Source organism: Mytilus californianus, unplaced genomic scaffold (assembly GCF_021869535.1).
Source record: "Mytilus californianus isolate M0D057914Y unplaced genomic scaffold, xbMytCali1.0.p SCAF_12, whole genome shotgun sequence".
Taxonomy (NCBI): domain Eukaryota; kingdom Metazoa; phylum Mollusca; class Bivalvia; order Mytilida; family Mytilidae; genus Mytilus; species Mytilus californianus.
Window position 1 is genome coordinate 45107849 of NW_026262604.1, and position 12187 is coordinate 45120035.

At 32.0% G+C, this 12187-nt stretch overlaps 1 protein-coding gene across 1 annotated transcript; it reads right to left on the bottom strand.

Annotated features, from left to right (window-relative positions):
* Positions 1 to 268: 268 nt before the first annotated feature.
* LOC127721091 (thrombospondin-1-like) lies at positions 269 to 4293 on the bottom strand. The gene is made up of 6 exons (XM_052227773.1): positions 4269 to 4293; positions 3389 to 3559; positions 2632 to 2802; positions 1766 to 1936; positions 1128 to 1247; positions 269 to 450 (listed from the first exon to the last, which is right to left on the bottom strand). The coding sequence occupies exons 1-6, from the start codon at positions 4291 to 4293 to the stop codon at positions 269 to 271; spliced, it is 840 nt and encodes a 279-aa protein (XP_052083733.1).
* Positions 4294 to 12187: the final 7894 nt, after the last annotated feature.

The window sequence follows — 12187 nt, forward strand, 5'->3', positions numbered from 1 at the left end:
AACCTGTACCAACAATATCCACGAAAACTGGTAACTCACGAATAACTTTTGAAGAGTTTTTTCCATGTTTTCGTTGTAGCTATAAAATTATGTGGGAGCATGTTATAAAGTAGCAGTGAAATTGTTTTTTTGCAATCTTATTTAAAAGGAATTAATATTGCATATTTTTTAGGCCTCGAAGTGAAACTATTTTGTTGTCATGAATATCATGAGCATGTTGAAAGACATTGAATATCTTAGATTTAACATGATGCTTAAGCAAAGCATCTCAAACATTACTTTGACAATGGACGTTGTTACAAGGTTGACTTTCTGTTGCTGTTCCATTGCAATAATGTCCTCGGTTGGATGGTGCTGGTGCATCACATGTCCGAGCTCTTTCTTGAATTCCACCGTTACACAAGGCAGTGCAGGTACTCCAGGAAGACCATTTACTCCAGTCACCATCAACTAAAGTTACACATTAAAATAAGTTTACCACACTAATAGTGAATTACCATTGATTGAAAGGATCTATATGATCCATCGAAAAACACTTTCACCAATTTTTTTAAGAATGATATTAATTACAGCAAATCAAAAGCGTTCAAATATGCTGAAAAACTTTCTTTTGATCCCGAAGTAGTTTATCCCCCAATAAGAGGAATATGAAAAAAAAGTTGCAGCACAATATTATTTGTATACGTTCTTTCAGAACCAAACATCTAACTGGTTCTAAAGTGTTAATAGCTCCTAAGAATCTAATAACAGTTTATTTTACTCACCGACAATTTTGAAAATGAACACATATTGATCTATCAATAACAACACACATGTAGGAGGAAATAAGGAAATGATCATTAATATCAATTACATTAAAACTAGAAAAATTCTGTTAAATGTATAGGACTTTTAGCCATTGTTTCAGATCGAAATATGTTATATAGAATACATTGTAATTTAAGGTTTTATCTTCAAATGAATTGGATTTATTTTGTTGTTCAGTATATCTCGCATACAAAAAAAAAAAAAATAAAATAAAAATAAATTAGAAATGCAGCATTCCAAAATTCCAAAAAAGAAATGAATCCACATACCAGGGCATTTATAGGTATTGCATAAATTTGAATCAATATTCTTTCCAATACATCTAACTCCACCATAAGTAGGAGAAGGATCATTACACTGTCTAGTCCTCGTCTTTACTCCAGAACCACAAGAGTACGAACATACGCTCCATACTACCCATTCTGACCAGTCGCCGTCAACTTAAAATATTTCAGTAAAACTGGTAAAAATAGTATTATTCGAAGTTATAATGTGCAAACAGTTCCCAACAATTACAGCCATTCAAAACTTTAACGAATTGGTGTTTGTGTTAAATTATCTACACCGATCATAACTGTTATACATAGAGCTGATAATAGGCATTTATTAAATTTCTGGTTTTGTATTTGAAAATATAACATTCTTTGATGAACAAGGGAAAATCAAAGCTACAATGAGGGGGACAAAGATAGTTATCATTTTAGAAAGACTCACTATAATATATCAATTGAAATGGTTTAACTTAATCAAAAGACATATTAACTTAAACAAGTGAACATACACTGAACAAATAAATTTGATCTATGACACAATGTAAATACAAAATTAATAAATTAATAAAACAAAGGGTTAAACGATTTTTGAGAATTTTAATAAGGTTTACCGACTGCAATATTAGCAAACAACATAAACGAAATTTTACGACGATATCGAATCAGTATCAATAAAAATAAATTACCTGGACAGTGTATCTGACGGCATGGGAGAGGTAATTTATCAACTCCAGTACATGAAGATCCACCAAAAGATGGGGTTGGATTGTCACAATTACGCGTACGTTGTTGAAAGCCATCACCACAAGTTACACTGCATTTTGACAATATACTCCAGTGTCCCCAACTTCCATCAACTAACAAAAGTAAGATATTGAGATTTCCACTCAGAACATAAAATGCATTTCATAAAATAATAATAGTATACCTTTCAGTATGACATTAAGCTATTTTTCTAAAGTGTAGTGAATACCTAATAAATAGAGATACAGATTGGAATGAAAATGTCTGAAATTGCAGGAACACCAAACAGAGGTATTGTTTCAGAGGATAAAGATTTTCTTTTACATACAACACCGGTAACGCTATTAAAAAAAAGTAAACGTCCAGCAGTGGCATAGTGATGACTATCACAAAACTTGTAGAAATGTCATAGTGAAATTAGTTGATTTGATTGATCTTTGACAAATACAAAATGTCAATAGTGAAATGAATAATCGATTGTTTACATTTGCAAGGCACATGCTTTCACATTGGTATCATTTAAAGCAGGCAACGGTATTTTACCAATTTTGAATAGTGTTAAGTAATCTTTATTTCACATAAAAGGTACAAAGATGCGGGATAACTGAGGTTACAATATTAGTTATGACGTCCATCGCGTTCACACCATATTCTATAGGAATAAGAACATCGATTTGTTTCCAAGGCTAAAGAAGAACGTCATATCTAATTTTCATAAAATCTGACTTTGGTAACGTTTAGTTACGTTGTTGATTATATCCATTCGTATAATTTTGTGACAAGTTACACCATTTAATGAAACATTTACCTGGACACTTTGCAAGGTTGCAGTTACGGACTTCAAAAGATCTTCCATTACAATATAAACCACTAGACGATGGTACTGGATTATTACAGACACGGTGTCTTGTCTGATATCCAGAATTACAGCTAGAACTGCATCCTGTCCAGGCTGACCATGATCCCCAGTTTCCTCTTACTGTTAGCAAAGAATATTAAGTCATTGATATAAAAATTAAAATCATCTCGATTTTTTTTTTTTTGGATATTCCAGATACCAATAAAACGCGGAAAATAGTGATTTTAAAAAAGCAATGAGACACCTTTCATTCTAATCCGATGCTATTATGAATAAAATTAAAGTCTGTGTCGTTAGAGTTATCTTTCCTGATATGGCAATTTGTCTGGCTGTAAGTCTTTGTGAGGTATGTTGTTAAATTAAACCAAGTCTCATTTAAACATTAGACCGTGTTCAATTCAATAATATAAACGTGTAATCGTCTTTTGTATACTTGTCATATCTATGCGGTTGACTGTTTAGTGTCAACCGTTCTTTTACATTGAAAAGTGCGCATAATTGAAATTGCTTGAAAAAATAAAACCTTGTTTTCATTATTTTATGAATTATATTTGTTTCATCCAAATACGTCGTGTATCTTTACCAATTCTTTTTAGTTTTATCTTATATACCTGAACCCCTTTAATATATTTATGTATTTGAGATATATCAGTAAAATTCAAACTTTCAATTGACTTTTGTGAAGCAAACTTTTATTAGAGTATACCTGGACAACTACTGCCAGTACATGTATGTGATTCTTCTGATTTTCCAATACACGATGATCCACCAAACGCTGGTAGGGGATTGTTACATCGTCTTATTCTTTTTCTTTTCCCAGAACCACAATTGGAATTACACGATGTCCATGAAGACCATGATCCCCAATTCCCATTTACTGTAAAATTATTTATTCATACGAAATTCAAATTCTGTTCTTAACGTTCCGTTTTCGTACGATTCCTTTCTTGAATATATCGATGATAGATTCATGATTTAACGGTTAATATTCAAAGAACAGTCTTTGATTATGCATCAGATCCATTAAGCGGCACTTATCGAGAACTGGGGCATCATTTTATCATACAATTCATGGTAATAGATAATAAAAGTTTTTAATTGCTAACAACATGACAAATTTAGCTACAAACGAATACATTGCAAGGTTTAATCAGTGTCGTATACACATGTCTTAATTAGAACTAGTTGAATGTGTGAGGTTTAAACTAATATATTTATAATCAGTATGTAATGGATATTGTGTCTACACCAACATTTATATATACCTCAACTGAAATTTAGCCAAACAATGTTAAATCTGCTTCATTTTGAACACTTATTTTAGTGACATTTGGCAATATTTTCTGCACTATATCCAGTGCCCTGGACCTCTCTGGCATGTAAGCTATATCAACTCCAATTTTTTGTCCGTCGAGTAGTGCCTTTCTTGCTACCGTACGCCGAGAGCGATTAATTATCGATCAGTACTGGTTCAGGTAGTTAAGGAAAAACGCCGTGCGTTTGATCCAGTAGTGTTAAGTTCATTTTAGTACACTTTAGTTCATCGATAAAATAGTTGTTTGGGAAATTTCATTAGCATTTAGTACTTGGTAAATCTATCAATTCTGACATAAAATTGCTAGTGCAGATTTCTTAGCTTTGTCTACCTTTATTCGAGCTTGATCTATTGTTTTGAGTACCTTGATTTCTCAATCATATTCTTTTCCTCCCTTGAAATTAATTCTGCTTTGTTTAAAAGTCCAACATAAAATATATTTGCCAGTTAAATGAACATAAATTACAATTAAAATAAAATCTTTTCTAGGAATTGCACACAAATTTACCTATATGTAACGGCCGAAAGTGGATATTGACAAAACTTTAAACTGGGTAATTCCGCGTAAGTTAAAATTTGCGGTTCTACAATTTTATCACCTTAAAAATATATTTTGTTTATTAATCGGACATGCCAATTATACTTTGTTATTCTAAATCTAAATTTTCTCTGTAACCATGACATGTATATTTGTGAGAATACAGTTTATTTATTCATTTTGCAATTTATATTTGTTTATATGTATGTTCGAATACACAATCATTAAGTAAATAAACCTGTTAAATGCACCACATTGAAAATTGCATACACGTACGTCACAAAAGCCAGAAATGTGTTTAGTTTTTACCGTTTATGAATCATCGCAAAAATCTTTCTATGGCACAAACATATGCCAATGGCAGTCAGCAGGGTTTAAGAACATTTGTTTTTCGACCTGTTGGTCAAATGCGTTTTGTTGAAATATACTTTTTAACTTTTTTGGTCTTTTGGAAAATGTTGTTTGTGCTGTATTTAGACCCCTCTAACAAGAAATTTGTTTTGCATGCACACGTATAAAAATTGTGGTTCTTATCCAACGCAATCATAGGTTTGAACGTTGTTTTCAATTTAGACTTGTTTATATTTTTTCGTTTGGGCTTGTATTATATTTGCCTAAGGGTTTATATGATCCGTTCATCCTATTTTGAATTCTTCAAGAGTCTATCCTAAATGGAAGTAAATTGTTGGGTTTTCCAAATACCACTGAAGAGACATTATTTGTCGAAATCCGGATATGGTGTACAAAAAACCTTTGCACCTTTTGTTTATGGTATATCATCTTTTCCGCAAGTTTATTGTTTTCTGTTTAGTATTAAATTTAAAATTAAGATCCATTTATTACATCGGTGATCCGTTTATTTGGCAATCGTCAATGGCAGTCAGCATGGATTAAGAACATTTGTTGTTCGACCTGTTAGTCAAATGCGTTTTGATAAAATATATTTTTTCACTTTTTTTGGTCTTTTGGAAAATGTTGTTTGTGCTGTATTTAGACCCCTCTAACAAGAAACTTGTTTTGCATGCAAACGTATGAAAATTGCGGTTTTTATCCAACGCAATCATAGGTTTGAACGTTGTTTTCAATTTAGACTTGTATATATATATATAATAATATAACATCTTCACACGCTTAAAACACATGTCTTATGTCTATCTCTAGATTCGCCTTACGTGACAAGGTAACACTACGACTATTGAAGTTATATTTTTATATAGCGGATGTGGTCGTGTGGTCTAGAGCGCTGGACATGAGGCTAAGCGATTGGTGCTGTAGTGTATCAAAGGTGTGAGTTCGAATCCCGTTGAGGGACAAAAATTTGTCAGCATAAAAGTCTAATTCTAACACTGTTGGGTGTAATTTTCAGACTTATATATATATATATATATATAACTCGTCTAAACATCAGCTCAACAATGTTAGATCTGTAAATTTGCTTTCGAAAATTTTTTGTTCTTTCCTCGCCGGGATTCGAACTCATGCTACTGAGATATCGTGACACCAAATCGCCTGCACTGTATCCGACGCGCTAGACCACACGACCATATATATATATATATATATAAATTCTAGAATGTTCAGTTTGTGGCCTCCAATATGTTGGTGAGTCAAATTAGCCGTTCCACAAACGCCTCAATGGCCATAGGAGTGATATTTCTAAGAAGCCACTTCTCCCAGTTTCAGACAGTCTGGTCACAAACTTGATGACTTTAACCGCATGAAGATCCTAGTGATTGAACAGAACTTTCACTGGAGTGATGACCAGCGACAGGTTCTGGAAAGCTTTTGGATAAAGGAACTAAATGTACATCATCCAAACGGCATCAATAAAAAATACTAAGTTTTATTGTTCACTCATTTTGGGATGTAAACATACATAGTCACGTATATTTGAGTATTGAATTTTGTTTTATATTATGATGTTCAGGATTTTGGATTAAATCAATAGACCGAAACGTACCTGTATTACAGAGCTATTTTTATACATATAACATTGTATAATCAGTATTGTTAAAATTATTGACACTGAAGAAGGCTATTTGTTAAGCCGAAATATTTGTCAACACGATTTAATAACAACATCTTCGTATAATACCATGTTATATTAGTATCGTTGTGCAAATCTCTAGACTTATATATATATATATATATATATATATATATATATATAATACACATGGCACGTTAATATGTTTTATATATAATTGAAACAATTCTCTTCGACATCTGATGTTTTTTTTTTTTTTTTTTTTTTGTTGTGATTATAAATGTGTGTCTCTGTATAATACAGCCATTAACACAATTCATGTTAACATAAACAGAACACACAGCACAATAAAGGAATTAGACATTTTTATAATACAATTGAGAATGGAAACAAGAATGCGTCAAAGAGACAACAACCGACACCAAAGAGCAGAAAACAACCTAAGACCACCAATGGGTCTTCAACACAGCGAGAAAATCCCGCACGCGGAGGCGGGCTTCAGCTGGCCATTTAATAATAATAAATACTAGTTCAGCGAAAATGGACGTCACACTGAATTCCAAAACATATAATGAACCAAAATTAAAAAAAAAAAGCTTACAAATCTAACAAAGTGAAAAGGTTCCTGACTTGGGACAGGCGCAAAAACGCGATGAGGTTAAACATAATTATTCATCCCTTTATACCTAGAGCCAATGTGCAAAGCAATACGCACACTAAAACTCAGTTTAAAAGAAGTCTGAGTCCGATGTTAGAATGGGCTACAGAAGAAACTAAGCAAAATGACACTGATTAATATTGATTAACAAAGAACTACCAGTAGTTACTGACATGCCAGCTTGTTTACAATACGTCTTTATACTTATATGTTTTCGTATTTTTGTTTAGGAAGTTTACAATTCTTCGAACTAAATCAGCTTGGAAATTCATAAAGAAATTAATCTAATGGTTTTAATTAATTATCTTAGTTATTATTTTTTTTGAATATATATATAACAGACAAATTAAGCAATTACTATTGGACACTCTGTTCGTCAAAGGAGTAGGCCCGGTAAGACCCTATTTTGGCCCCAAAATATAGCAATTCTACAGATTTGTTGAAATGAAAACTGTTAGCTATTTATTGGAAAGTAGAATAGTTATGTTCCATAAATACGGGCTGTTTTTGACAATACAATGCACATGCATCAGGTACTAGCATCATGAATTCATGCAATATTACTGAAATCTTCACAATTTAGCATTTGTGCTAATTTCAAGATGGGTTTTGTCTAAAATGGAAGTGGCCGCTTTGGGGTCAGTCTTAATCCAAACCACATCATGTAATTTTACATGCACGTACTATAATGACACGAGCACATCATATAAAGATGTTTGCACATAACATAAGGAAAAATGCACATCATCTAAGGATATTTACACATCATATAAGAATATTTGCACATCATATAAGTATATTTGCACATCATATGAGGATCTTTGCACATCATATAAGTACATTTGCACATCATATAAGTACATTTGCACATCTTATAAGTACATTTGCACATCATATTAGTATATTTGCACATCATATACGTACATGTGCATATCATATACGTACATTTGCACATCATATAAGTATATTTGCACATCATATAAGTATATTTGCACATCATATATTGTCAACTGGACACCATACAAAGGTGTTTGCACATCATATACTGACAAGTGCACATCATGTTAAGGTAAACGCACATCATATAATGAAAATGGGCATAATAAGACAGTTTTGGCGTTCCATAATAAGGAGATGTCGTATGATTGCCACGACAAATTTTCTAACCAAGACCAAAGGACGAGAATGTTAACAACTATAGGTCACTGTATTATAATCAACAATGAGCAGAACCCTTAGCGTATCGTGAGAATAAAAGGCTTCGGCATGACAAATTCTGATATTCAAATGAGAAAACAAATGCCAAGATTTATGTTCTAATTTCTATGAAAATAAGGAGCAGGCCTTCTAAATAACACGATGGGGGGTTTCCCCCATGAGAAGTTGTGACATGAATTTTCTTGATTATATACACATTATACAAATTGAACAATTAAAAGCAGGCATAAAAATGAGTTAAAATGTTATTTAAGCACATTTATACTCATTCAAACAACATAGTAGTAGATTAAAAAAAAACTAATAACAATATAAAAGGAGCATTAGGTCCTCTTTCAATTAAAATCCAACATGGAGATTTTGAAAATTGACAGGTATAAAGAAGATATGGCATGATTGCTAATGAAAGAACTATACACCAGATTTCAAATGAAAAAGATATAAGCAATTATAGGTCACTCCATCAATGAGAGACCCCATATTAAAAGTACAGGCAGCTATGAAATTCCCGACATGAAAAGTGTGAAACAATTTAAATGAGAAAACTAATGGTCTATAAATCTATAATACAATTTAGGAAAAAACAAATATGACAGGAATGATCTAACACCCGCCATTGAATTATAGGGATGGTCTTTCCTAAAGTCACAATTGGTTGAACTGTGGGTTTTTTTAAAGCTGAAAAATGAGTCTTCTTCAAATAATGGTTTGGGAGAAAAAAAAAAAAAAAAAGACCTGTGAATTTCTCAGAGTTGATTTGAAAGGTTTTGACAGTTTAAAGGGTACAATTACTCAGAGGGACATAGAACAGATAAATTCCAGTTTTTAATTTTTCTTTCTTTTCTACTAGAGTGAAATACAGGTTGGTATAATTTATATTTCTTGTTTTCTTAATATTTGCAGACTTCATGTCAATTTCTGTTGTAACTTAATCATTAAAGGGAATGATGTTTATTCTTCACATAGTCCCATATTAAATAAAACGTACATAGGTAAAATTCCAAAAGAGCTCATCATCATCAACTCATGTATATCTTATACATGTACCTAACTGTATATTATACTGAAGTATAACTTAATTTATCAAAGGTGCGCTATATCAAAATAAAGAGATGTGATATGATCTTCAATGAGACTCTCTTCAAGATACCAGTAATGTATAAACAGAGATAAATGACTTGGATGTAAGTAACCAAAGGTCACCATACAGCCTTCAATAATGCAGAATAAAACCTACTATAAATTTTAGTAAGATTTAAAAGTCACAGACATGACAAAATGTAGATTATGAAAGATCGATTACTATGTAGTCAACAGAATGATGTCAAATACAACTTCACAGGAAATTCATCAATTTCAAAATCATATACGGAATTAGGTGTGACGCATAATTCTTCAATAAGCAATATATCCCTTTCTGCTTCTGTATATCATTGTTGGTCGTTTTCACAAGCAATTTTTATATAGATGCCTATTTGAGGACAATTATGATTTACAACGGTAAGGTGTGAACAATATGGTGTAGGACAGATATTTTCGACACTAAAAATGATGCTTAGCTAAGCCTTAAACAAACAAGAGTAAAGTACTGTTCCTGTAGCGATCTTTATTTATTTTTTGTTATTCATGTTCTATTAATCTACTAAGATGAAAAATTGGAGGGTTGAAATATACAAAATTTAATTTAACAGAATCAAATTTCCATGTGTCACTCCAAAGATAGTAATCTCATCAGACGTAGTAATATGTGATATCTAATTCTTATACTCGTTATTTGGAGAGTTTTTGTGTTTAAGACATACCTTTACAGGAAGGAGAAAATCTGGTATGATTGCCAATAATTGTGTTTACAACATACATGCATATTTAGATCTGTTTGTATACAGACACATCAATTGTTGAAGTTGTAGGTTGCCCTCATTGGGGCCATCAATTGTTGGAAAATCTAGATGTATTGGTTATTGTTTTGCTATATCATTTAAATGTAATCTACATCTACATTTATTCATTAAAGGTTTGGCCCAATATCAATAATTTCATTTCACTGAAGTTGAAAGGCATAGTATTTTAGAAAATATCAGAAAACATGCTATTCATTTCAAATAATATGTACAATAGTGTGTCCAGCTAATTTATAATACATGTAGCTATTTCCAACTAAGAAGCAGGAGGGTACTTTCAATGTTCAGACAGAAGTGGTAGTTTTGAATCATTAGACATTTGAATTTTCAACATTCGCAATTAGCATATTGTTATCCAAGATTCAATGTACAACATTTTAGTTTAATGTCTCCTACACTATGACCGGGTTATATATGTTTATTCATCCTCGTGTACAAAGGGGGACGGTGTTATACACAAGTTTAATTATTAAAATATTATAAAATGATATTCGGATTCAACTTGAATTTCAGTCTATATCTGGCATTTATTAGTAAGTCTCCGGATGATAATACAGCTGGGTTTGTAATTCAAACAATTATCATACATAAATATTACTTTTCCATTACCGCTGCCCACAATCTGTAATAGCAATACACCAATGCTTTTATATAGTCCAACCTCTGGAACTTCAAATTCACATTGCGTCTTTTGTCATATTGTGTGTTTAACAAAAAGGCTCACAAGAATTCACTTGCAAAAGTCTAGAATAAATACAAATTTTAATTATCTGGTCAAAGTTTGAAATTTCAACATTTTTGAATTAGGACTTGATTAATGATTGAGTATTTGAGAAATAACTATGATTATTATCGATATCATCTTTTAACTTAGTTTAAACATATTTTATAAAAAAAAACCTGTTCAAATTCTACATAACGGCCACTATAGGTCCGATAGTGCTTCCTTGTCATTTGGTCACTGATAAGAGGGGGTGAAAAGGGGGTAAGGGAACAAGGAATAGAGGGCTGGGTAGTGTGAGTGAGGGGAGGGGAGTGGCAGTCAGGGGGGGGGGGACTGGTGGAAGAGGGGCAATAGGATAGGGATAATTACTGGAATATTTTTTGACGGATTTTTGTCTGGGAAAAAGTAAGGGAAGTGTGTGTATGGGGGAGGAAATTTGGAGTAGGGGTATAAAATTAGGATTCATGGACCCCGTGTCCACCCCTCTGATAATGTTTCCCCAGCTGATCTGTCCCTTATTAATTTGATGCCGAGGCTACATTTCATACTGTTAATGCTTGGAATGATCAGCTGTTCGTTTTTAGATTATTTTGTTTTAAATGTGAATGTCGAAAAACAGGGATTTCAATGAATAGCTGAAAAACGAAACCGCTTTTTTATGAAAAAGCTTGGTCGGTCGTCTGTATCAACATTTAATGATCAATCAAGGATAGTTGTTTCGCAAAGTAAACAAATACTCTTGTACAGCTAGGAATGCATATATAAATATATATAAATCAAAACTGTCAAAACGTCTTCAAACAATGTATTTACGTGACTTCAATCAGACACTGCAAATAATTATCAAAGGAAAAATGGCGCAAAATCATACCATGGATATTTTCGATACTTCCTCATTCTAACATTTATGAATGAGCTACTGCCGAATACTAATTACAGTCTTCAATATATGTTTTTACGTAACAATTATAAGAAATTATATTTTTCATTTGGTTATTGATATTTCTATAAGAATATTACATGTATTATGACAGTTATATTCTTTTTATCAATCTATAAAAACGAAACACATGTCAAGAAAATTATATTTATGTGTTGTTTTTTTTTTATTATTCATTATATGTTTCCTTTATTTCAATTTCCTTTTATTGACTCTCTGCTTAT

Coding starts and splice junctions, on each gene's coding strand:
- LOC127721091 (XM_052227773.1), bottom strand. CDS start 4,293: ATGTCAGAATTGATAGATTTACCAA. Junction 2,803..3,388: donor TACTGGCAGTAGTTGTCCAG/GTATACTCTAAT, acceptor CTTTGCTAACAG/TAAGAGGAAACTGGGGATCA. Junction 451..1,127: donor TACTTATGGTGGAGTTAGAT/GTATTGGAAAGA, acceptor GTGTAACTTTAG/TTGATGGTGACTGGAGTAAA.